Source organism: Phocoena phocoena, chromosome 3 (assembly GCF_963924675.1).
Source record: "Phocoena phocoena chromosome 3, mPhoPho1.1, whole genome shotgun sequence".
Lineage (NCBI taxonomy): Eukaryota > Metazoa > Chordata > Mammalia > Artiodactyla > Phocoenidae > Phocoena > Phocoena phocoena.
The window spans coordinates 59,910,225-59,937,151 of NC_089221.1; the positions used below are offsets into that span (position 1 = coordinate 59,910,225).

General features: G+C 40.7%; 2 protein-coding genes across 2 annotated transcripts in view; both read left to right on the plus strand.

Annotated features, from left to right (window-relative positions):
• POLK (DNA polymerase kappa) overlaps positions 1-2,370 on the plus strand; it is a 43,930-nt gene extending 41,560 nt beyond the window's left edge. The window contains exons 13-14 of the mRNA XM_065873364.1: positions 451-493; positions 728-2,370. Of these exons, the coding sequence (XP_065729436.1) occupies positions 451-493; positions 728-812 (128 nt within the window). The 3' untranslated portion in view covers positions 813-2,370. The remainder of the gene's footprint in view (positions 1-450; positions 494-727) is intronic.
• A 6,142-nt stretch (positions 2,371-8,512) lies between these two features.
• The window catches only part of ANKDD1B (ankyrin repeat and death domain containing 1B), a 58,510-nt gene continuing 40,095 nt past the window's right edge, over positions 8,513-26,927 (plus strand). Inside the window, 3 exon segments of the mRNA XM_065873657.1 lie at positions 8,513-8,702; positions 16,071-16,174; positions 18,856-18,953. Of these exon segments, the coding sequence (XP_065729729.1) occupies positions 8,513-8,702; positions 16,071-16,174; positions 18,856-18,953 (392 nt within the window).

Genomic DNA, 26,927 nt, shown 5'->3' on the forward strand with positions numbered 1-26,927 from the left:
AATGTTAGTTACCTTAACGGTGGGTTAGAATTAGCTGAAGACATTAGATTCTAAATTTTGGGAAACCTCTGGTTTGGGCTTGATTTAGCACAGAATGAACTTAATGGTTTAGGGAGCTGAGTGATCTAATCAAAACAGAAATTCCTTCAGAGAACACTTGCCAAGGCACAGTGGTAACTTAACTATAATTATATAGCCAAAAAGTCTCTTTAACTTGTTTTTTGGTAGTTCCAACTCTAACCCAACTTCAAAATCAGCTGTAATACTAATGAAACAAGTAAATTACAAAGAAATTATGCTATACATTAGCTTCTGGTATATATAAATTCGAACAATGTAGTACTAAGGAGGTTTTTATTATCTTTAATCAGTCAACCTTAACTCTTTAAATTTTTAGAAAGCTTTTTAATTATTTCATGTCATTCATTGTGGAATTTCTTCCCTCTAAAGATAACTCAGGCAAAATACAGAAGATTGGAACAAAAGCAAACAGGTATGGCTAATTTGAGTTTTAATAAAGCTGGCTGTGAAATTGTTATATTTTGAGGTCTGATTTTTAAGAAATGTTAAAATTTGCTTTTAGAAATCATTAAGTAAAAGTTTTAAAATCAATTATTTGCATAAACAATTTTTTAAATCTCTTCATGCATTTTATTATTTTATATTTTTTTGTTTTTTGTTTTGTAGTTCTTCATGCATTTTAATTGCATGTTCTTTTTTATTCCAGGCCAGGACTGATGACAAAGTACTCGGCATCAAAGAAAACAAAACCAAACAGTCCCAAACACACCCTTGATATATTTTTTAAATGAACGTTGAACATTTTATCATTAATTTTTGATTGAAACTTGTTATTTTATAATCAATGAATGTATTCTTCCTCATTCCAGGCTTACAGATTCATTGAGTGAAAGGCAAGTGCAATAAGCCCTCCCCAAATGACATTTCCTTTATATGAATTTGGAATATATACTAATTTACTTCTGTATATTTTTTTGATAACAATGAGAATTCCACTTCCATTATACTTCAATTGGAAATCAGTCCTGTTAGAGATAATTTTAAAATGAGAAGTTAGGAGTGGGATCAGGAAGTGATTTCCTTCTTTATTATGTTTTATAGTGAATATAAAAACTTATATTTATAAGGGCTCTCAGAAGTTCAGATAAACCTATTTTAGCATAAGAATTTTTCAGCACTTAACCACTTTGTTGGCACTGGACTGCTATGTTTGATCTTAGTATCTTCTACAACTTTGTATAATTATACTTTAGCTCCTAGTATCTTCAGATACCTCATGAACATTCATAATTAATACTCATCTTAAGTTCTATGAAGAGCATTAGCTTAGCAGAACTAGCATGAGTGGTTTTGTTACCTTCAGGAAAATAATGTCACAGTATTATTTGCTGTGTTAAAAGAATTTTTGTAAAATATGATTATTCATTTGATTTTTTTTAATTTAAAATTTCTTTATCTAATGAATAAGCACTTGGTTCACTTTAAAAACGATATTTAGTCTAAGATTCAAGGTAATTATTTTCTTATCTAGGACTTTTAAATAGCAATATTTCATTTCTTGGCAGTTATATGTGTACTTTACACAAATCTGTAAAAAAGGATAAATTGTACACTCACTTCATTTTTATTATGACCTTCTGGAGAAGAATGTGCAATTCAAAAGATTAATGTGTGTTAAAACACCTCATTTATCTTAGTTATATTTCTATCATGTTTTCATTAATATTCACGAAAGAAGACAGCTTAACAGTAGTTAGCTTAAGTAGTTGTTCCAAATATTTTTTGTGCTATCAATAGAGGAGTTTTTATCAAAAAAACAATTATTTAATTGAAACATGAAGATGGAACCCATTTTCTATTACTGCTTTAAGGAACTGAATCTTTTGTTCTCATGTTTCTTTTCATATTTTATAGCTCATTACCTAAATGTATAAAGACAATGTTTCAGGAGTACCGTAAATTAGGATCTCGCACAACCTTTGGCCAAAGTGGTAATTGGACTTTAAATTACTAGATGGATTAAAATTAGGCTTAATTAAGTTTATTAACATACGAATGTCATGCCTAATATTATTATACGCTATGGTTAATACCTAGTTGTAGAGCTACGCTTCTTGATTGTGTGATTTGCTTACATTAATTCTCTACAAAATTAAGTTCAATGAAGCACTGATTTAATGTATTGAAAAGTAGATAGAACCATATTTGTTCTTTTCTATTCTATCTTGTTTCAAGTTCATTTTTATTGTGTTTTCAACATTAGAGTGAATACTAAATTATTTTCACTTAGATGATTCATTTAATTGAATGTTATCATTTAGTAATATTTAATAAAAATTTAAAATGAAATTTTAAATGTTTAATCTTTAGCCAGTAGAAATGGTTTCCTTACTTTTCCACTCTTTTCCCACCTCTGTTGCTTTCACTCTTATTTTCTTTGCCCAGAATTTTCTCCACATCCCTTTCTGTTTTATCTAATAATCCAACTCATTTTCTTTTTATTATAATTTTGTTTGGGGGCATTAAAAGAAAATACAACAAAACCACAAAGAATAAGCACCTATAATCTTACCTATTTAGAGAGTCAGAATATAGGGAACCACCTGGGAGAACATATTTGCAACACATGTAATTGGCAAAATACTAGTATCCAGTATATATATAATCCAGAATATCTAAATGATTCCTATGAATCATTAAGAAAAAGACAGACAGCCAATAGAAATTTGGACAAGTCTTTAGATGGCACATTACATAGAAAGAAATCCAAATGGCCAAGAAACATGAAAACATCCTCAGCCATTTTAGTAATAGGGAAATGAAAAAAAACAAACAAACCACAAAGAGGTATTGTAATACCTTTCCCAGATTCACAAAACTGAAAGGATCCAATGATATTAAGTTTTGGTGATGATATGGAGCAATATGAACTCTTACTTGAAAACAATCTCTTTGGAAAACGGTTTGTCCTTCTTCAGTAACTCTGAAGATGTGCACACTCAACACCCCAGCAACTGCACTCCCAAATATACGCCTTTGCTGGTTATCTTCCATTTGCCCTCCTGATTTTACTCTGTGCCCTCCACCCTGCTTTAAGTTCAGTGAGGCATCATGGCAGCGGGCAGCCACTGCAGTAGGTTTCAGGGAGGAAAGAAGATGAAGTTGTTTATTTATTCCCTCATATACCTTTTTGAAGAATCATGTCAAGCTGGCTAAGTCCCTTGACGAAAGGTCACAACTTCTTCATATGTCATTTTCTGCTCTCTCTCCAGGTTCTGATAATCCTTTCCTTGCCCTCACCCCCTCATCCTAGGGGTGGCAACAGAGCCTTGCCCTTACTAGCCCTGAGATGCTGCCCTATCTTTTGTGGTTTCCCCACACCCTGCCCACACCTTTGTAAATTGTCCCTTTCTTAAAAGTCATCTCAAAATACAGTTTTTTTCCTGGCAGAGCCATAACTGATACAATGTCTTGGGAAAACGATTGAACATGTTTTTTAGAAAGCATGTGCAAGAATGCACATAGCAGCACTGTAATAGCCAAAAAATGGAAATAAACCAAATATTCAGCACTGGTAGAATGGTTAGAGTCTACCATTGTATATTCACGTAGATTCAAACAGTAGAATTCTACACAGTGGTGAAAATGAAGGAAATAGCTAATCAGAAGGTGGATGAATATCACAAACATAACGTGGAGCAAAAGAAGCAAATCACAGAAGGATGCCATCGGCATGATTCCGTTTATATAGTTCAAAACAGTGTATATTGCTTTAAGGATGTATTCATATGAGATCAAATTATTAAGAGAAGCAAGTATATTATTGTCCCCAGAGTTAGAATAATGACTTCCTCTGTGGGGAGGAAAGGGAATGTGATTGAGAAATGGCACATGGAGCTGCTGGGATGCTGACAGTCTTCTATTGTCTTGGGTGGTGACTGCATGGATGTTTATTTTAAAAATATTATTTAAACTGTATGTATGTATTTTATAGATTCTTGTTCATATGCGGCCTATATCATGATAAAAAGTAACACAAAAAAAATGGCAGGAACCGCTTTCCTTAGTAAGGTGATGTTCTCCTTCATCTCTGCAGGCTACTAGCTTCAACAGAGAAACAGTACATTGCTCTTTGCTAGGACTTTGCAGAACACAGCAAGGAGTCATCCCATGACAACATTTTGAGTTTTTCTCCTAATGTTTCCCCTAATGCTACAGCCTCAATCAGCATTTGGTCTGCTCTCCAAAGTCAAATTGCCGAAGTTGACAATTTGACCAAATATTTTATCAACTCCAGACAAGTCACCAGCTTCCCAGCCTGTGATATATATCACCACTCCTCAAAGCCCCTCCCTCAAACACTAAGCCAATTCTGTATATTAGATTTTGTTATTTTCAGCACCCTGCTTTCTGTATCACTTCAGAATTTTACTTCAGCTGTGAATTACAGAGACCCAATCAGTGTCTTAAAAAAAAAAAAATCAGTTCTAGTGTTCCCACAAAACACAAATTTCATTGGTTAGCTTTAGCTCGATAGTTCAAAGATGGGTTCACAGTCTGATTTTCTTGGCCTCACATGGCCAACTTCTGGCCGCAAGATGGATGGACTTTTCTATATCCAGCCTTACACATGAGTTCCAGGTAGGAAGATGAGGAAGTAAAAAGGACAAAAGGGCAAGTCTGTCCCATTTTAAAGAACTTTCTTGGAAGCCCCACATAACAATTTCCACTTCCATCTCATTGACCAAACAGTGTCATGTGGCTTCCCCATATTAAAGGGAACCTGGAAATGTAGTTTTTGGCTGGCTACGTTGCTACACCCAAACAAAATCAGGTTCTGTTAGTCAATTGTGCCTCACCTATTAAAAAAAACTATATAACTTTATTATCAGATGATGTGTTTGTCCACATCTTTAAAAATCTACATTTAGGACTTCCCTGGTGGTTCAGTGGTTAAGAGTCATGCTCCCACTGCAGGGAGCATGGGTTCAATCCCTGGTCAGGGAAGATCCCACATGCTGTGCAGTGCAGCCAAAAAAAATCTACATTTAATTAAAAAGTTCAATAAGGTTATGGCTACAAAATCAATGTACAAAATCAGTAGCATTCCTGTACAACAGTAATAACCAATTAGAAAATATAAAAATCTCTTTCATGACAACAATCTATAAGGGCCTAAAGGGGCAGCGGGTTGTCGGGGGGGCGGGGCGGGTATCTATCAAAATAGGTGCAAGGGGCTTCCCTGGTGGCGCAGTGGTTGAGAGTCCGCCTGCCGATGCAGGGGACACGGGTTCGTGCTCCGGTCTGGGAAGATCCCACATGCCGCGGAGCGGCTGGGCCCGTGAGCTATGGCCGCTGAGCCTGCGTGTCCGGAGCCTGTGCTCCGCGATGGGAGAGGCCACAACAGTGAGAGGCCCGCGTACCGCAAAAAAAAAAAAAGTGCAAGTACTTCAGAACTACAAAATATTATTGAAAGACAAGCAGTCTGAGTAAATTAAAAGAATAATCCTATTTATGAATAGGAAGAATAACTATCTTAAAGATAACTCTTCTCCCCTAATTATTCTATAAGTTCAATAAAATTCAAAACAAAACTTCTCATGGTTTTTCTTGGAAGTTGTTAAGTAGATCGTAAATTTTATATGGAAGAGCAAAGGCCCAAGAAAAATAAGGTAGAAGGACAGGCCCTATTACATAGCAAGATTCATTATAAAGCTGTAGTAATTAATACCGTACACTAATAGAGTAGTATTGGCCTGGGTATGGACATTTTAGACAGCTCAGTACAAAAAGTATTTACTATTTAATAAATAGTGCCTAAACTCTGACCTTCCGACTGATTTCTCAGCTTCTCCTGCTCTAAACCATTTTGTGCATTTTTTGCACATTAGCTATAATGTTTTCATAACGTCACTCGTATTAGAAACAAAACAAAAAAAGATTTCAAAGCTCTCAACTCTGTCCAGGATCAGTGGGAGCTGAGAAGGGGACTGATTTTCAGCGTATGATGATTTCTATGGTGCAAATACCATGACAGATTTCAAGCTATTGACACGATGTCAACCAGTTCACAAAGTTCCTGAAAATTTAACAGTTGGCTCTTGGGTGCCAGCACAAGCGAGTTCCCAAAAATCAGTGTTCATGGTGCACACCAAATACTGGCTTGGCATTCGAGCCCGGTCAAGTCACACTGCATAGCTTGCAGTTTCCTGAATTAACCAAGCTATTTCTCCCTTCTGGTGTCGTGCTCAGTTGCTCCCTCTGCCCAGAATGTGCTTCCTGAATGCCCCTTTGCCCTCTCCATACACAGTAACCATACACAGCTATTCATCTTTCAACTCATCCCAAGGACCACCTTCAAGAAAGGCTCTCTGTCCCATAGGAAAACTGATTAGTCTCTCCTTTGTGCTCCTGTTTCTCTATGAAGACACTGAAACATTCTTTGTTGTGGCTTTGCTGCGGTCTCTCCCTTCTAGGTTGTAGGCTGCTAGAGATGCTGGACTGTCTTTCAATGATCTCTGAATTGTAAGTGTGAAGTGTAAAGCCCAGCACTCAGTAGGTGTTAACTATCATTTGTTGACCCATAAATGAATGAATAATGTTTGCCCAAAGACTGGTGTCTATTACTGTCATACTAATTTTCTCTGTGAAGACAGGGTGGCCGACATAGATGGCTGCACTCAAGCTGGGCCCTAAGGATGGGCATTCTGGAAAGAGAGAATTGTACTTCTTTCCCTTTATTGGGTAATTGCTTGCTTTATAAATGTTTTATTGCTGTGTTCTTTTGGGGTCGCTTGGAAATATTTGGAAAAAGGCTCAAAATATGACTATTAATCTAGGGCTAAAAAAATGATTTTTGAGGAAATATTCCATTTTGAAAATCACACCTGGTGCCTGCTGTCTGCTTTCTTTTTTTTTTTCATAAGTAATCTCCCCTTTGTTTTTTGGCCATGCCTTGTGGGACGTGACATCTTAGTTCCCCAACCAGGGATTGAACTTGTGCCCCCTGCAGTGGAAGGGTGGAGTCTTAACCACTGGACCACCGGGGAAGTCCCAGTAATGTTCCATTTTGAAAAGCAGTAATACATTTGAGCATACCTGGTGCTGGTAGGGCTCTAGTGAACATCACAGAGAGGTGGTGTTTATACCCCTAAAGCAAAAGCTGTATTTTTGTTGAATCATTAAGGGATAATCACTTTTGCTTTGTAATACATAATTGGATTAACAGTTGTTTAAGAAAAACTCAAATGATATTATGGTGAGTATTGAAAACATGATTCCATTTATTAAATCGTATATTGGACTGCTCCCCTTACAAGTGTGAGGTAATTTATTTTCTAATTATTGCTGTCTACAAAAGGCTCAGGGAGACAGAAGATAATTCAGAGGCAAATAGTTTTCGCACTTCCTTGTAATCGCGGTCTCTTAAGTTTGTTATGATTTCAAACCCATATATACCTACATATACATATGCATAGATGTGCATACACCATATATATATGTGTGTATATACATACTACACACACATACACACAACCTCACCTGAACCCATATCTGTTACTGAATTCTGTCTACCCTTGTAGGGCCTGTTGAAAACATCCACTTCTTTGTATTCCTTTTGTCAAATCCCCAACAGTTGCCTAATCTCTGGCCTTCCAACTTATTTCTCAGCTTTCATCAGTTTCCTTCCCTTCTCTAAACCATTCTGTGCATTTTTATAGACAAAGCTTTCCTAACATCACTCATATCCATCTGTGTGTACCAAAAAGGTGGGTCAGTTCTGGGGTCAGATCTAGTTCTATTTTATTAGGACTCAATTTTTTTTTCACTCATAGAATATGCTCAACTTCTAATTTAACTTCTGAACCCATCCACAGGCATGAGATGTGCCATGGTTTTATTTGTTTGTAATCCATCAAACAGTGCTTATGTACTAGGGATTCAATGGAGATATCCTGGTTGTCCTTCAATATTCTACTTTTCTTCCATATTATTAGAATTTTAGCTAGGCACATGATTGCCCAGAATAATTTACTATATTTCATCAATTCTTTATTTTATAAACCACTAAGAAAGAAATAAAACCCAAGATGGGGAGTCCAGTAGGTTACCACTGCATTAAAATGGGGTACCAAGGTTTTCCATCTTTAGAGAGGCTATTGAGTCTTACTTTATTCTAGATATAATTCTGGAAGCCCATTTAAAAATGATTCAGTACTAAAGTTCCGATAGTGTTGGTCATCAAGCAAACCTCGACACTTCTCCCAACTGTACGAAGAACGGCCTAAGTGTGCGCCGGTAGTTTTCTCAGAATGTTTTGCCTCGCGTGAACCCAGCCAAATCACGCCACACCTGAAGGCAGCTCCGTCCGGCCAGGGCTGGAGACCCGGGGCGAGCCGCCATTAGAAGCGCCCGCAGCCGAGAGCTGACCCGGTGGTGAGAGGCCCCGGGGGTGAGCGGCCTCGGGGGCCTGAGGGCCTCGGGGTCGGACATGGAGCCGGGTCGGCGCGTCCCGGGGCGCAGGGAAGCGGCAAGGGGTTTGCTGCTTGGCGAGGCTGCGGCCGCCAAGGGGTTGCGGGAGGACCTGAGGGGCGTGGCGGTCCGGCCCTGGAGAGGCCTGGCGCGGATCCCGAAGCAAGAGCGTCCGCGGCGCGAGGAGGCGGCGGCCGAGCACGAGTTCCGTGAGTCTGGGAACAAGGCCTGGAGACGCCGGCGCTGGCGGCGCCGCGCGGGCGCGGGGAGCTGGTTGAACAGTGTGGGTGCAGCGCTCAGGCCGCGGCGGGAAGGGACCCGAGCGCATCCTCATCCCTGTGCCCTCTGAGGGCTAGTTTTCAGCTTTGGGATCCACCCCCACCGAAGTTTTGGCTCACATTTCTCAGGACGTTTTTTTCCGGTTAACCCTGCGCTGTGGGTGGAAGGAAAGTGTTACCCTTTCAAATTAAGGAAAAGAATTTTTCAAGAAATGATTAAGCCCTTTTACAAATAAGGAAAGAGGGTTTTTTTGTTTGTTTTGTTTTTTTGGCGGTACGCGGGCCTCTCACTGCTGTGGCCTCTCCCGTTGCGGAGCACAGGCTCCGGACGCGCAGGCTCAGCGGCCACGGCCCACGGGCCCAGCCGCTCCGCGGCATGTGGGATCTTCCCGGACCGGGGCACGAACCCGTGTACCCTGCATTGGCAGGCGGACTCTCAACCACTGCGCCACCAGGGAAGCCCTTATAAATTTATTTATTTATTTTTGGCTCTGTTGGGTCTTTGTTGCTGCACGCGGGCTTTCTCTAGTTGTGGAGAGCGGGGGCTACTCTTCGTTGCGGTGAATGCGGGTTTCTCATTGCGGTGGCTTCTCTTGTTGCGGGCTCTAGTCGTGCGGGCTTCAGTAGTTGTGGGTCACGGGCTCTAGAGCGCAGGCTCAGCAGCTGTGGCTCACGCGCTTAGTTGCTCCGCAGCATGTGGGATCTTCCCGGACCAGGGCTCGAACCCATGTCCCCTGCGTTGGCAGGCAGGTTCTTAACCAGTGTGCCACGCAGGAAGCCCGATGTTGAATTTTTTTAAATGCTTCTTCTAAATCAATTTAAATGATCATGTAGTTTTTCTTTTTTAGACCACTAATATAGTAGATTACGTTGATTGATTTTCAAATATGGAACCAGTTTTGCATTGTCAGGATAAACCCCACATAGTTATGGTGTATTATACTTTTTATATATGACTGGATTTGACTTGATAATGTTTGAGGAGTTTTGAATCTATGTTGTTGAGATATTTTTTTATAGTTTTCTGTTCTTGTAATGTCTTTGGTTTTAGAATCAAGGAAATGCTGATCTCGTAAGATGTGTTGGGAAGTGTTTCCTCCTCTTGTGTTTTCTGGAAGAGATGGTATAGACTTGATGTTATCCTTTAAATATTTGGTAGAATTCACCAGTGAAACTGTCTGGGTATGGGAATTTCTTTTTTGGAATTTTTAAAACTACAAAGCCCATTTATTTAATAGTTATGGGATTATTCCAGTTATGTGTGTAATCTTGAGCGAATATTGGTAGTTTGTGGTTTTTGAGGAGTTGTTTCATTTCATCTAAGTTGTTGAATTTATGTGCATGGAGTTGTTCATAGTATTCTCTTTTTCATCTTTTAATGTCTGTGGAGACTGTAGTGCTCTGCTCTCTTTCATTCCTTACATTGGTAACATGTGTCTTGCCTCTTTTTTCTTAGTCTTGCTAGAGGTTTATTGATTTTATTGACGTCTTCAAAGAACCAGCTTTTGTTTTTATTGATTTTTCTCTATTGTTTTTCTGTTTTCAGTTTCATTGATTACTGCTTTTACCTTTGTTGTTTTTCTTCTGTCTGCTTGATTTAGGTTTATTTTGCTGTTCATTTTTTACTTTCTCAAGGTAGGAGCTTAGATTATTGACTTGAAGCCTTTCTTCTTTTCTGATAATTTAATCCTATAAGCTTTAGCTGCATCCCACACATTTTGATATATTTTATTTTTATTTTCATTCGGTTCAAAATATTTTCTAATTTCTCTTGAGATTTCCTCTTTGATCCATGGTCCAGATTTTTTTTTTTTTTTTTCAAAAATTGGAAGTTCTCATAGTACTGAGCCTATATTCCCTCCTGGCAGTATTCTTCTGGAAGTGATTGTGGTTACCCAACCCTTCCATCCAACCATTGAACAAATATTTATTGAACATCTACTAGCACTAGGCACTGGGATTACTTCAGCTTCCCCATGGATGTGTATTCAGGTGAAGGAAGCAGACAGTGAACAAGTATATATGTATTAAATGTCAAATAATATCAAATGATATGAAGAAAGAAAGGAGTAGGGCATAGGGGTGGAGAATGACAGGGGAAAGAGGATTGGGTGGTCAGGCGTGGTTTTTCAGAGGTGGTACCATTTGAGGTACCACCTGAATGACATGAAAGAGGAAGTCTGGACTTGTTTTTCTAGCTCAGCATGGCCCCCTCCTGTTCTGACCCTCTTTCCTCAAACTTGCTCTGCTACTGAAGGCATGGAGTGTTGTACCCCTAAAAGTTTAAGTGAATGATACAGCTCTGTGTAACCTGTTTTTGGTTTTTTTTTTTAAAGTATGTCTCCTACACTAACCTAGATCTTTACCGCTACCAGTACCCTGCTACATCTTTTTTTTTTTAATTTATTTAATTAATTTTGGCTGTGTTGGGTCTTCGTTTCTGTGCAAGGGCTTTCTCTAGTTGCGGCGAGCGGGGGCCACTCTTCATCGCGGCACATGGCCCTCTCACTGTCGCGTCCTCTCTTGTTGCGGAGCACAGGCTCCAGACGTGCAGGCTCAGTAGTTGTGGCTCACGGGCCCAGTTGCTCCGCAGCATATGGGATCCTCCCAGACCAGGGCTCGAACCCATGTCCCCTGCACCGCAGGCAGATTCTCAACCACTGCGCCACCAGGGAAGCCCTAACCTGTTTTTTTTTTGACTGAACATTTAACCTTTACTTGATTTTATCCATTACATTTTTAACACATATATATTAAAGTATTCTTCTAAATATTATTTAGTAAACTGATATGTTTATGATTTTGTCTGGGCCATTTTCTCGACTCTGTCACTTATTACCCAGAAGGTGGACGGTGGTGTGTTGGTAAGGGTCTAACTACCAGCTCTCTGGGAGAAGAAGTTCTGATTTGTAGTGTTTTCCAATTTCCTTTGTGTAATGCTTCCACTGTGACTAATTTCAAGCTACAAGGTGATGTCACTGGACACAGAGTTGAGAAGAGTTACACACAGCTGGTTCTTATTAGCCTGTACAAGCTGGCTCCTTCACACCACTGAAGGAAGGTTTTATAATCTGTTTTATATAGGTTGGGATATTAAAATTAAGAATTGTTACAGGGTTACACAATTAGTAAGCCGTGGGCCAGTCAGTGAACATTTTCAGCCCCTAGATATTCTGATGTAATTGGCTTGGACCAGGAGTTTTTTATGGTGTTTTTGTTTGTTTGTTTGTTTATTTTTGCTGTACGCGGGCCTCTCACTGTTGTGGACTCTCCCGTTGCGGAGCACAGTCTCCAGATGCGCAGGCTCAGCGGCCATGGCTCACGGGCCCAGCCGCTCTGCGGCATGTGGGATCTTCCCGGACCAGGGCACAAACCCGTGTCCCCTGCATCGGCAGGCGGACTCTCAACCACTGTGCCACCAGGGAAGCCCTATGGTGCTTTTTAATTGTCTTAGAAACTTCCTTAAAATTAAATTTTTAAAAATATTTATTTGTTTATTTATGGCTGCATTGGGTCTTAGTTGTGGCGTACAGGCTTCTCTCTAGTTGTGGCACGCAAGCTCCAGAGTGCGTGGGCTCCGTAGTTGCGGCACAGCGTGTGGGATCTTAGGTCCCCAACCAGGGATTGAACCCGCATCCCCTGCATTGGAAGGCGGTTTCTTAACCACTGGACCACCAGGGAAGTCCCTTAATTTTCCTTATCGATACGGTAGAAAAGGGGCACGATACTCAACTTCAGGGACAGACTAGAATCCATGTGTCATATTTCCGGGCACAGTAAGGTCTTGACTTGCTATTTCAGGGATATACCAAAGAGGGATAAGGACCTGGAAATAGAACCACCCTCCCATTGGATTAATACACTGGGGCAAGGAGCTGTGGCCAGGCTGTGTACGGACCAGGAGAAGGAGCTGAGAGGAGTCCGGCCTAACCAGCGGAATCTGTTAGCTAAAGCGTGTGGCCAGTGGGCAGTTTGGACCTCTACTTCAGCAGTACACTCCCATACTGACACCCTGGACACAGGCAGTGACTGGAAGCTTGGGCTTTGAATTCAGGCTGCCTAGGACAATTCTATCATTTATTATCTTTAAGGCATGAGCAAGTGGTTTAACTTCTCTAAGCCTCGGTTTCCTCATCTGTAAGATGGGGGTAATAACGTCTGTTCCATCAGGTTGTTAGTTTTATAAAATCCCTAGGGTGCTCCAACATTTGGAGATCGAGCAGAGGAAGAACCAGTGAAAGAGACTGGGAAGCAACAAGTGGCCTAACAGAAGCCTGGAGGAAAACGTGTTAGAAGGAGAATGTGGTCCTCTGTGTCAGATCTGCCAGGAGCTCAGTGCACATGACAGAGGAGTGATGACTGGATTTTAGCAAGATGGAGTGACCCTGATAAGAGCAGTTTTGGTGGAGCAATAGGCATGATGTCTGATTAGCATAGGTTGAGATGAGATGGTGAGATGAGTACATGGAGACATCATTATAGAACATCGTTATAGAACACTTCTAAGAAGTTTGAGGGTAATGGGAATTGAGAAGTGGAATGGCAGTTGGAAAGGAATGTGAAGTTAAGGGATTTTTTTTTTTTTACACGAGAGGTATTATAGCACCTCTGTATATGTTGAAGGGAACAGTCCACTGGAGAGACATTGAATGATGCAGAGGAGAAAGAGGATAATTTCCAGGAGATAGATGAAATAATTGAAAAGATGAGAAGGGATGGGATCTAGATCCCAAGTGGAGAGGTTGGCCTTGGGAAGGCACAGGGATGCTTCACTGATTGTAACAGTAATAAAAACAGAGAGTGTGGGTATAAATGAAGTTAGGTAGATTGGTTGACTTTTAGCTGTCCAGGTATAGAAATGGAGCAGATAGCAGTTGGGTTTAATCTCAGAATTTGGATTCTGCCAACTAGTCGGATGAAGGAAGTGAGTGGTGAGGGAGGCAAATGTGTTTGCACGGAAGTGGTTCAAAGATGAACCATAGGATCTAAACTGGGTGAGGAGGGAAGTAAGGGCCTATGGGATGGATAATATAAAAAGACGGTGAGAAGCGTAGAATGGAGGACTTGATGAGGTCGCAAAATTTCTGGACTGGGAAGACTAGAGCAGGTGAGCTGAATGGATGAGTCCATGGTCAGAGAATGGGATTCTTGAAGATGTCAGAGGTAGTGTAGTTATTGTTGCAGGAAGGAGAGTAGGGCGCGGGAGGATGTTCACATCCCAGGTCACGTCCGAGTCCCTGGGACGGCTGCCAAGTGTGGGTTCTTGGCTTTGCGCAGGAAAGAATTCAAGAGCAAGCCATAGTAAAGTGAAAGACGGTTTATTCAGGGAGATGCACACTCCATAGACAGAGTGTGGGGCATCTTGGAAGGCAAGAGGCACCAGGGTATGGGCTTGTCCGTTTTTATAGGGATGGGTAATTTCATAGGCTAATGAGTGGGAGGAGTATTCCAGCTATTTTGGGGAAGGGGTGGGGATTTCCAGGAATTGGGCCACCACCCACTTTTTGACCTTTATGGTCGGCCTTGGAACTGTCAAGTCACCTGTGGGTGTCTCATTTAGCGGTGCTGATGTGTTACGATGAGCTGAGCATATACTGAGGCTCAAGGTCTAGTGGAAGTCAACTCATCTGCCATCTTGGACCTATTTGGTTCTAATCAGTTTATGTCTTGTCCTCAGGCTATGTCATTCTTTTAGAGATTGTGTCCTGCCCCCTTCCTGTCTCATTATGTGTAGTGATGATAGTCATGTCAAGCGTATGACTCTGAAATTAGGTGGCTGAGGTCAGGTGGAGGAAAAGATTATTGGAGGTGAGGGGGCTAGGGAACTGAGAGACCAAGGTGTTGGATTAATCATCTGCCTGGATGTTGAAGTTGCTTAGAGTGGTAGCAAGAGTAGCAGTATTGGGCTGGCCAAAAAGTTCGTTTGGATTTTTCCGTACAATGGCATGGAAAAACCCAAATGAACTTTTTGGCCAACCCAATGGGAAGAGCCAAGCGATAGAATGAATGTGTATGTCTCCCAGGAAGATACTCCCTGGTCTTTGACTGGACTTGGAAGCATGCTGAAAAGTCCTTGGCAGATGCTAGGGAAACTACTCAACAACACATCTATAGGGACTTCCGTGGTGGCACAGTGGTTAAGAATCCGCCTGCCAATGCAGGGTACACGGGTTCGAGCCCTGGTGCGGGAAGATCCCACATGCTGCGGAGCAACTAAGCCCGTGCACCACAGCTACTGAGCCTACACTCTAGAGCCAGCAAGCCACAACTACTGAGCCAGCAAGCCACAACTACTGAAGCCTGCATGCCTAGAGCCCGTGCTCTGCAACAAGAGAAGACAACGCAATGAGAAGCCCACACACTGCAACGAAGAGTAGCCCCCTCTCGCCACAACTAGAGAAAAGCCTGCACGCAGCAACAAAGACCCAATGCAGCCAAAAAAAAAAAACAAAAAACTATAAAACCTCTCTTAGGTCCTTTCTTTTTGGAGATGGTCAGTTGCTCATTTCACATCATCCCAATTCTGAGTTTATTCCCCAATGTTGTGATTGTCCTCTGAGAGCTTTCCAGCTTCTTTACATTACAAAAGAACAACAACAAACCAACAACAAACAAACAAACAAACAACTCAGTAAATCCTGGAATCTCCTCTAGGCTATTTAATAAAACCTGCCATCTGAATATGTATTTGTGTGTGACATATAATGTTCATAGTGTATAGTAATGTTAATGTTTATAGTTAAAAGTGTGAATCCACTTTTATCTCCTTTCATATAAATGAGAATAAAACAGGTTCATCCCTTTTAGCCTTCGTTCATGTATATTTATATGATGTGCTGCATTTTAAGGTTCTGTTTCTGCAGGTCTGGCATCTGCAAAGGGTTCTGCAGACAACAGTTTTATCTCTATAAGCTTGCATGGAGTATTTGGGCTCCTCCCTGAGTAATCTTGTACAAACGTCTTATAAACAACACCCCCTGAGAAGTCAATGGCCACCCTCTGACCTCCTAGAGCTAGATACTGCATTGCTGACTTCAGGGTGGTCCTTTGGAATAATGTTTTGCTTGGGACCAGGAAGATTTTTAAGGCTGTGAAAACACTTGCAGCATGAGGAGAAAGTGGAATCTTGATAATACAGCTTTATGAAATACTGAAGCAAAGTTCCCACGTCCAGAATAGCAGAATGCGAAAGGCTCAAGCCTGCTGTTTCAAGTTTTTAGTTCCAAGGTTTGCCACACGAGGTTTGCTTTCTCTTCAGCCCTCTTAAATTCCCTGTCATGCTTGCTTGCTTGCTTTTAGTGCTGCCAAATGAGAGAAGCTTCCAGAATGCTGCTAAAAGCAATAATTTGGAGCTTATGGAGAAGCTGTTTGAAAAGAAGGTTAACATGAATGCTGTGAACAATGGGAGTAGAAATCACAGATGTGACAAGTGACAGTGGTGTGGGTTTACACAGTCCAACTGAAATAAAAATAAAAGTGATTCTGCTAAATGAGATGAGGGAGAGCTCCGTTGCTGGCAATTCCGTAATGTTTAAGCCAAAGGTGGAATCAAGCAGTGGAAGAGGCTCTGGGTGTTTTAACTGATCTATTCCAAGGGGAAGCGTCCAGGGTCTTTATGTGCAGCTGTACTAAGTCTGTGGGTGGACAGTGAAGCCAACTGTCAAGGTTATGGGCCTGGACTTGGTCCTGGATCATAGCCTGTGGATCACTTTGGCCTCAAACATTCTGGAAAGGCAGAACATCTTTTGCTACATGGTTCATCATTGTTTTCTCGCCAGTGATGTCCTTTATGGTTGGAGCCTTGCAAATTTAAAATCCAATGGAGAGTATGGGTTTGCATTTTATTGCTTCTGAAATATAGTTCATCTGCATGTTGGGCAGTGAGGCCTCTTCTGAAACCTGGCTCTCACTTGTTCTTCAAGTGCCTGGGTTTAGGGGAGAGGTCCCACTGCCAGACATGGATTTCCTACTGCTTGCTTCTGTGGCGATTTCCTGACAGCCCCACCAGGCAGGGTTTATCAAAGTGAACAGACTGGGGGGGCTGTGTCAATTGTTTAGGACAATTTGTGGGGATGGCAGAGGTGGATGTAATGCAAATGAAGCATAAACTTTAAGACACCTGCTTGCACAGACTCTTTCCAAGGCACTGGGAGGACTCTAGCAGTGTGTTCCATTGTTATATGATTTTGTAAAATCTGAAAAAGTAAGAAATTTTAACTGTAATCCGTTAAGCTTTCTGACTCTGGCTTTAAAGAGGGCTCCCAAAGAGTGTAAACTTGACGTTCCACAAAACCTGGATCTATCCCAGGCAATGAGGTCATAGAAACTGAGGTCATGCATCATGTGCAGTGGAAGGGTGTTTAACAGTTGTGCATGTGTGTGTGTGAGGGGATCTGTGTTTATGTGTATGTGGGAGTTTATGTGTCTGTGTACATTGTGTATGTGTACATGTGTATGTCTGATGTGTTACCTGTGTATACCATATTCATTGTCCACAGACATCCTAGAGAGTAGAAAAATAGCAAATTTTTACAGCATAACAATTTTAGGAACAAAAAAAAAAAGGAAGGGAATCAAGAAAGGAAGGGAGCAAAAATTAAAGAAATAAGCAAGGATCTTTTAAGGTAATATCTAGATTAATTGTTGAATAAGTAAAGCAATAATCATTTTTCCAAGCAGCAGGAAATAGATTCTCCAGTGTACTTTTATAACCATTTGAAAATTTTTTCCATATAACTTTCTGATATTTTAAACCATATTTTTATATTAAAGTACTTAGAGAGATAGTACACTTAAACTTACAGTCAGTGTAGCAAGTTATTGTAAACTCCTGATGAATTATATTATGCTTTCTAATGACATCTCTTTTAGTCCTGTTTACAGCAAATTGTTGGCATGGTTACTTGTAGAGTTCCTTAAAATCTGTGATGACAGAAATGAAAAAACATCGAAGTGGTTTTATTGAATTATCTTGGATGGTATTTTGATTTGCATCCTTATTCACGAATAAAGTTAAAGGGGAGTTTATAAGCCCAAATTTGACATACTAGGACATAGCTCTAGACTGCAGAAAATAGCAAGGGTAACTCAAATTTAGTTTATCACCGATTTAGCTACCAAGGAAATCAGATTAAACAGTTCTCAATTTTTGCAATAAATTATTTATGAGAAACAGGATAGTAAATTCTTTGGAAGCAAGATCAGTATCTAGAATGTGGGAAATATGACATGTGTTTTAGTTACAAGCAAAACATCCATTGTCTGAAGCATGTCAGACTGTCTCTAGACATCCTGGGAGCACCAAGTTGGCTTTTCTTTGAAGCAGAAGATATTTATAGCTTTCTTTCTCTCTGTGTGTCTTTTCTTCCTCCCACCTTTCTCCTTCCCTCCCCACCCCACCTCCCTCTCCCTCTCCCTCTCCCTCTCTCTCTTCCTTCCTTCCTTCCTTCCTTCCGTCTCTTTCTTGATTTGTTTGCTTCAGTAAAATTTACAGTCCAAAAATTACAGAGGAAAGAACCATATATGGATTGAACTTCTAGGAAGATTTTTTGTTATGTATTATCAACATGTCCTACCATTATTAATGATTGCATACCAGAGAAATACAGCTTTTACTCTCTAGTTGAAATCCATACAATCAGTCATAGGTTACGCAGTGGATTTCAGCTTGAGGCATATCCTCCAGTTGATTGCTAAATTCTCTAACAGTAGAGAAATGCAAGATTATGCTGGATACAGTTCTCACTACTTTCAAAGGCTAGGCAAATAGTAGATAAATAATCAAAACACAAGCACCTGATAGAAAATTATGGCCGTTCAAGAACCAGGAATCTTGGGCTTCCCTGGTGGCGCAGTGGTTGAGAGTCCGCCTGCCAATGCAGGGGACACGGGTTCGTGCCCCGGTCCGGGAAGATCCCACATGCCGCAGAGAGGCTGGGCCCGTGAGCCGTGGCCGCTGAGCCTGCGTGTCCGGAGCCTGTGTTCTGCGATGGGAGAGGCCACAACAGTGAGAGGCCCGCGTACTGCAAAAAAAAAAAAAAAAAAAGAACCAGGAATCTTAAGAAGGCTAAGTAGTGTTCCTCAGATGAACCGCACAGCCCTGCCTTTTGCAGTGGGGACAGGTCATTTGTCTGCAGTGGATTTCTTGCTGAATCACAAGGCCAGGGGGCTGTTGCTGGTGAGGTAACCTCGTCTTCGTTGGGGAGAATGGATTGGAGCATAACCAACGTAAGGGGAAAATCTGGCCGCTTGGGTTATCTTTTCTGTACCTACACACAAAATATTTCCATTGGCAGTGTTCATTTTGGAAAGATCTATTTAGAGAATACGCATATTATGTGCTTTTTGTATTTGGTAGTCACCAATTGTTTACCCACTACCTATAGGATTTACGCTTTTACTTATTTTCCCATATTGACCTTATGGCCAGTAGCATGCCTTTGTAAGAATAAAATGGTTGCCTAGAGTGTAACTGGGGGCATAGAAGACAGAAGCTAACTGGACTCAGGGACATTAAATCTGGAATTTTCCCTGTGAACTCTGATAAATAAATAAGGCGTATTAAACGCATACTGTGTACCAGGCACCAGTCTCAGGACTTTGATATTTAGTGCCCCCAGCCTTGTGAGAAAAGTATTGCTATAATGTCCAATTTACAGATGAGGGGCCTGAGACAAAGAGAGCTTAAGTATCTTGCCCCCAAAATTACATCTAAGAAGGAGTGGAGGCAGGATTTGAACCTGGCTTATCTGATTCCAGAGACCATGGCCTTAGCCACATATCACCTTGATGATTTATCTGCCTAGACATCAAAATCCACCCTAAAGATTTTCCATGTACTTTTCCCAACTTCGTTTAATACTTTACCATGGAACAAGGAAACCAGTTAGGCTGGAGAGACCCAACATCATGTTTATCATCTCCAGCTGCAAAAGTAGGTGATAACCTTGGCTTTTAGTTAATCCAATGGATGATAGTTCTTGATTCTTAGTTAATCCAATGGGCCATGTTTTTTAAAGTTAAACTATTCAAAAAATTCTTAAAGAGCTATTCTGTTTTTTCCCTGGACTGACTCTTTGGAGAGTAAGACTCAGCATTGCTTTACCTTCATGTCTCACAGGGTTAGGTTTAGTATGTGCTTGGTAAATCATTGGAAGATGAATAAATGAAATCAGTTCAAACCAATTGGTCATCTTATTGGTTATCTTATTGGTTTTGTCGGCACTCATAGACATGGCCTAGACTTCATAATGATGAGAGTTTCTCTTTGTTTCACCAGAGGGACACATCCCTCTCTAATTATTGCTCTAGTATTGGTAGGCAAGTGGATTGATAAACAACAGAATCAGAATGAAGAAAAACCCCTTTTAAAAAATTGGCACTGCAGGGCTTCCCTGGTGGCTCAGTGGTTAAGAATCTGCCTGCCAATGCAAGGGACACAGGTTCGAGCCCTGGGCCGGGAAGATCCCACATGCCGCAGAGCAACTAAGCCATGCACCACAACTACTGAGCCTGAGCTCTAGAGCTAGAGCCCGCAAGCCACAACTACTGAGCCCACGTGCCACAAGTACTGAAGCCTGTGCATCTAGAGTCTGTGCTCCGCAACAAGAGAAGCCATGATAATGAGAAGCCTGCGCACCACAATGAAGAGTAGCCCCTGCTCACCGCAACTAGAGAAAGCCCGCGCACAGCAATGAAGACCCAACACAGCCAAAAATATAAATAAATAAATAAATAAATATTTTTAAAAAACTTTAAAAAAATTGGCACTGCAAGCACTCCAACTTAATGAGTGTAATAAGTTGTATTACAGTTATAATACTTAAGGAACATGTTGTTTAGGTCTGAAAATTATCATTTGATTATCTTTTAATGTTCTTTAGCCTGCGAAAGATGTTTTGGTAATAGACATGATTGCCAAGAGTCTAGTTTTATTTTAACATTGAAACCCAGATACAATAACTTTTTATTTTACTTTAATTTTTAAATTAACATACTGTTCATTAACTTTCTTCTTGGCATACAGCTTTATGAATTTTAACACATGTATAAATTCATGTAACCACTATCACAATCAAAATACAGAACAGTTGCATCAGCCAGAAAAATCCCGTATGCTGCCTCTTTGTAGTCAAAACCTCTTTGTAGTCAAACCCTCCCCTACCCTGGCAACCACTGATCTTTTCTCCATCTCTATAATTTTGCCTTTTTGAGAGTGCCATATAAATGATACCATATAGTATGTAACCTTTTGACACTGGCTTTTTTCACTCAGCAAAATTTCTCTGAGGTTCATGTGTTGCATGTATCAATAATTCCTCCCTTTTTATTGCTGAATAGTATTCCAGTGTATAGATATACCACAGTTTATTATATCCATTCACCAGTTGAAGGACATTAGAGTTGCTTCCAGTTTTTGACTATAACAAGTAAAGCTGCTGTAAACATTCGTGTACAGGTATTTGTGTAAGCATAAGTTTTCATTTCTCTAATGTAAATACCTAGAGAAGTGAGATTACTGGGGCATATAGTGAACTATATACAAGAAGCCACTAGACTTTCTTAGAGGGGCTGCACCATTTTCATTCCCACCAGCAATGTACTAGGTTTCCATTTGTTCTACATCCTCATCAGCACTTGGTATTGTTATTTTTCTCCCTTAATTTTAGCCATTCTAATAGGTTTGTATTGGCATCTCATTGTGGTTTCATTTGCATTTCTTTAATAGCTAATTGTTATTAAATCATATTTTCTTGTGTTATTTACCATTTGTATATCTTCTTTGGTGATATGTCTGTTCAAATCTTTTGAACATTAAAAAAAATTGATTATGTTGGTTTTTTTACATTAATTTTATTTGATCTTTGCAACAACCCTGTGTGCTTGGTACTATTTTTTTTTAAATATTTATTTAATTATTTATTTATTTTTGGCTGAGGCGGGTCTCAGTTGCGGCGCGCGGGCTCTTTGTTGCAGCGTGCGGGCTTCTCTCTAGTTGTGGCACGTGGGATCCAGAGTGTGAGGTCTCTCTAGTTGTGGCGCACGGGTTCCATAGCATGTGGGCTCTGTAGTTGCAGCAGGCAGACTCCCTCGTTGTGGCACGCAGGCTCAGTAGTTACAGTGTACAGGCTTAGTTGCCCCATGGCATGTGGGATCTTAGTTCCCCCACCAAGGATCGAACCCGTGTCCCCTGCATTGGAAGGCAGATTCTTAACCACTAGACCACCAGGGAAGTCCCTGTTTTAATTGTTGAGTTTTGAGAGTTCATTATATATTCTGGATCCAAGTCCTTTGTTAGATATGTGATTTGCAAATATTTTTTCACCCTCTGCAGCTTATCCTTTTAGTGTTTTTCATAGAGCAGAAGTTTTTAATTTTGATGAAATTCAATTCACTTGTATTTAAAAAATGAATCTAGCTATTGGTATTATATCTAAGAATGATTTGCCTAACTTAAGGTTATGAAGATTTCTCATATTTTTCTTCAAAAACTTTTATAGCCTTGTGTTTTACATTTAGATTTATCGTCCGTTTTGAGTTAATTTAAGTATAAAGTTATTAGGAATCTGGTATATGGATGACCAATTTCTTCAACACCATTTGACACCAATGTCACCAGTTTTTAACACTTTTGCAGTGCTGTTTGGACCTGTGCACTATCCATGAGCCAGTCTGAGACCTGGGCAGTGGTCTACCCGATAGTTCAGTTCCCCAAGCTTTTGTCACACTGTTTAGGGTCAGGAACATGTACAGGTCCGGGGGGGAGGCCAGTAGTACATACACAACTTTATGGGGTTGCTTTCTTGAACTCCCACCTCTCCAAAATCATCTCCCCTACATTCTCCACCTACAGGGCCCTTCTCCACCTTTTCCTGGTCTTCTGACTAGAAAGCCAAGGGTGTAGTATCCCAGCTCTGCTGTGTACTTCCCACAATTATGTCTGCCTCTGGGACTAAGAGAGGAAAAAAAAAACCCGTTTCCCCCCTCCCCCACCCGCATCCTCCTCTTCTGACCACAGTTCCTCAGGTCAGAGAGAAGGATTCCCTCTGTCACTGCTTGCCCAGTCACTGCTCCTACCCCTTCTACTGTGGGGTTGCAACTTTGGGAGTGAGGCTTGCCTGGGGCGGAACCAGAAGAGAAAACAAAACAAAATTAGGATTTCCCCCACCTTCTCCGCCCTGTAGGGGCCCCCTTCCACTTCTTAGACCAGAATGGGAAGCTCCTCTTGGAGCTGTTTCTGTCCGGGCCAGTGATTTGTACTGCTTTGAGTCCCAGCTGGAAGGTATGGAAGAGAAAACAAAAAGATCAGGAAACCCTGATTGTTTGTATTTTGAGTTCTGGTTTTCTTCCCCAATCTACCTGCTGTCATTTACTCCTCAGAGTCCTCAAATAGCTGTTCAAACGTCTGTCCAGAGATTTTAGTAGCATTTGTTGGGAGAGACAGAGTGGAGTGTACTTATACCATCTTAAACAGGACCATAACCCTAAACCTTTGACGTACTATGAAAGTGGAGAGAATTGTACAGTAAACACTGGTGTATCCATTGCCCAGGTTCAATAGCATCTTTTCTTTTAAACAGCATGTCTGAGGATTGCCATGTGTCTAATGTATTAAACACACTACTCGTTTATGTCAGAGTGTAAGTCAGTTGTACCCAAAATGTTGGAGAGAGGTTTTACCACTTTGTTCTCTCTGAGGTTTTTCCGAACATATATTTGTATTACCCTGTATTTGAAGCATGACTCTGTCTAGCATCAGCCTCTTGTAACTTTGCCTTGGGGCACTGAAATGCTGTCAGGAGGGAAATAGCATCATTCCTGATGTACCTCTGTACTCTGCCTTGAAAGATTCATTAAGTTAAATATTTCTGTAACTAAATCAATTATTCACAGTGGCATTAGAGCATAACTAATAAAATGCTTTTTATAATTCAAGCAATGCCATGTTTGGCCAGACCTGGCAGCTTCTTTATCTGAGTGATGAGCCCTCAGTTTGACTTAGCAGTTCTGTCTTTTGAGTTCTAACACCTATTTGCAAAGAGCCAACAATGGCACCCCTTCACCATCAATATTTATTCAGTGTCTGTTGTGGGTGAGTATCAATGCCAACTACTGGGGATTCAACTAGATATAAGTCCTTGCTACTCAAAGTAGGTCCTGGGACCAGAAGCACTGGTATCACCAGGGAGCTTGCTAGAAATGCAGAATCTTGGGCCCCACCCCAGACCTCATGAGTCAGAATCTGCAGTTTAACAAGATCCCCAGGTGATTGTTTCAGGAAGCACTGGCATAGATACAGTCCCTGCTTTGAGGAACCTACACTCTGTTGGGGAGCAAGGACTGAGACTGTAACAGGTAAGTTGCGTGCTGAGGATCAAATGCATAGCCCAGAGGCTGAGGACTCCAGGTTCAAAGTGGGCAGCATCCACAAATCTGGGGAAGAGGCAGACGAGGTAAATGGAGGCTCTTACTCCAGATGTGAAGAAAGGATCCCAGGTGGAGTGCAGGTGGTGCCCAGAGGATAATGCAAGCATCTCCTCTCAGAGCTGCTTACTCTGAGTGCAAGTGTTCCCCGGGGAAGTTATTGACCTTCTTGCCTGTCATCAGACTGATCATGAGAACAGGTTGTCGGTGTCTGTGGGCATTTTACACTTTACAGAGCATCAGGTACTGACTACGAATGTAATCTGTGACTCATGCTCATAAACTTCTCAGGCATGTCAGTTTCTTATCAGAAGACTTACTTTACATCTGTGAGGAGTGATTCTTTGCCTCTGAGGAACGATGGCTCCATTTGGAATTTATGGTTTCAGAGACTCAAGTTGTTTGCCTCTTGAATTCCTTGCTTTTGGATTTTATGATGGGTGTTTGAAATCCTTAAGTGTTGGCTGCTTTAAAATTAGGAATGACCTCTTAGGGAAAAGTAGAGCTATCAAAATATGATTTATCATCTATCCCAAATATTTCTGGCCTCTTTTCTGACCATATGTGAAGCTAGATTTATGGTTACTGGGTGTGAAACATTGATTTATAGGGAAGGCTAAATTAAGGGGTAAAATTTCTTGAAAAACCTCAACTAGTTATTGTACATCATTGTTCCTTGGGAAAAAGTGCAGAAATTGGTAAGCGTTTTCTTCACTCTAGACTTTAATAGACTGCCTCACTGTGTAGTGTGACAGCTGAAAGGTAAATATTATAGGGTATGTACATTTAGAGAAGGGTTTCTCCACAGTGGCACTATTGACCTGTTGGTCAGGTGATTTTTTGTTGTGGTGGAGGTTGGGGGGGTTATAGGATGTTTGCAGCATCTCTGGTCTCTACCCACTAAATGCCAATATCTCCCCTAGGTCACAACAACCAAAAGTGTCTCCAGAAATCTCCAAATGACCCCTGGGGGCAAAATTGCCTCCAGTGAAGAACCACACAGATTTAGAGTTACATCTCCATAATCTGGGACTTGCTTTTTTACTTCTCCATACCCAAACTATACTGACAATAAGAGAAAACATTAATGCAATTTCTGGGGACAGCCAAAGTAACTGCCAAAAGGCTTATACACTTTAAAATGGAAGTCCCCCACAGACCCTCATTCCTTGTTTATTTATTTATATGCTATACATTTAGCACATTGGTCTCCAGGATTACAAATACAGTTAATTATGAGAGGCAAATAAGATGTGCTGAGAAGGCTTACTTTTTGGAAGGCATCTATACAGAGGTTATGGATGATTTTTTTTTTTGGAGGTCCAGTACCATATTTATGGTGATTAAATACCTAACCATTTAACATGTACAATTATACTATTGTTTTTATTAGGGTCTGTCTTAGCTTGGGCTGCTGTAACAAATATACCATAGGCTGGGTGGCTTCCACAACAAATGTTTATTTCTCACAGATCTGGAAACTGGAGAGTCCAAGATTAAGACGACATCACTGCCAGCATCTTGTGAAAGCTGCTTCTGGTTTTATCCACTCTCAGTGGAGAGCGGCAAGAGGAAGCAAGCTCTCTGTGTCTGTTTATAAGAGCACTAATCCCATTCATGAGGGTTCCACCCTCCTGACCTAATTATCTTCCAAAGGCATGACTTTCAAATACCATCACATTGGGGATTAGGCTTCAACATATGAATTATCAAGGGACACAGACATTCAGTCCATAGCAGGGTCCTATCTTTTTAAAAAGGTGTCAATGACAGAGTTTTTGAGTGTTGAGCCCCTGCCCCATTTCCCCTATAAACCCTGTGGGTTTTGCTGCTGTTGTTGTTTGTTTTCATTTTAAAAGAGATTTATTTAAAATTTTTTTCAGCTTTATTGAGGTATGGTTCAAATAAAACTGTGATACATTTAAAGTGTACCTGGTGATGATTCAGTGTGTGTATACGTTGTGAAAGGATTCCTCCCATCTAGTTAATTAACACACTCATCACCTCATTTCTTTTTTTGATGAGAACATTTAATTTCTACTCTCTTAGCAAATTTCAATTATATAAAAGTGTTATTAACTATAATCACCATGTGATACATTAGATCCTCAGACCTTATTCGTAGTTAATGGATGATTTTTTGACAAGGATAAAAGGAAACAGAAAAGCAGACACATGAACTTACAATTAAGGATCCTGAGGCTAAGAGTTAACTAAGTTGACCAAGATTATAGCATTTGAAAGTGGTAGAGCCAGAGTTTGAGGTCAGTTTCGTTTGAGTCTACAGATCATGCTCATAATGTCTGCTCTATATACTTCTTTAACTTGGGACCTAGGGCGCAGGTCTCAATTTTCCTCAGGATACAGCCCTCCAATCCCTCCTCCCTGAGACAAGTGTTAACTGCTGGCTGTTTCCTTTCACACTTCTCTTCCTGTTCATTTGGTGTACAAGTCTAAGTAACCCCAGCATCACTGCAGGTCACTAGGTCTTGAGCGAAATCTCTCCTTCAGCCTCTTTTATGCATGTGTGATTTTACTGAGAGAGTATATTTTAAATAATTTATGCATAAATAGAATTCTTTTTATAACTTCAGTCTCTTGTTTCTTCTTTTTTGTGTAGTTTCCTCTTCTCCAGTAACTACATTTAACGATGTAGGATCTGTGTGTTTATTTCTGTACTTTTCCTCATGCTCATATCCACATTGGGGTTTTTTGGTTTTTTTTTTTAATTAA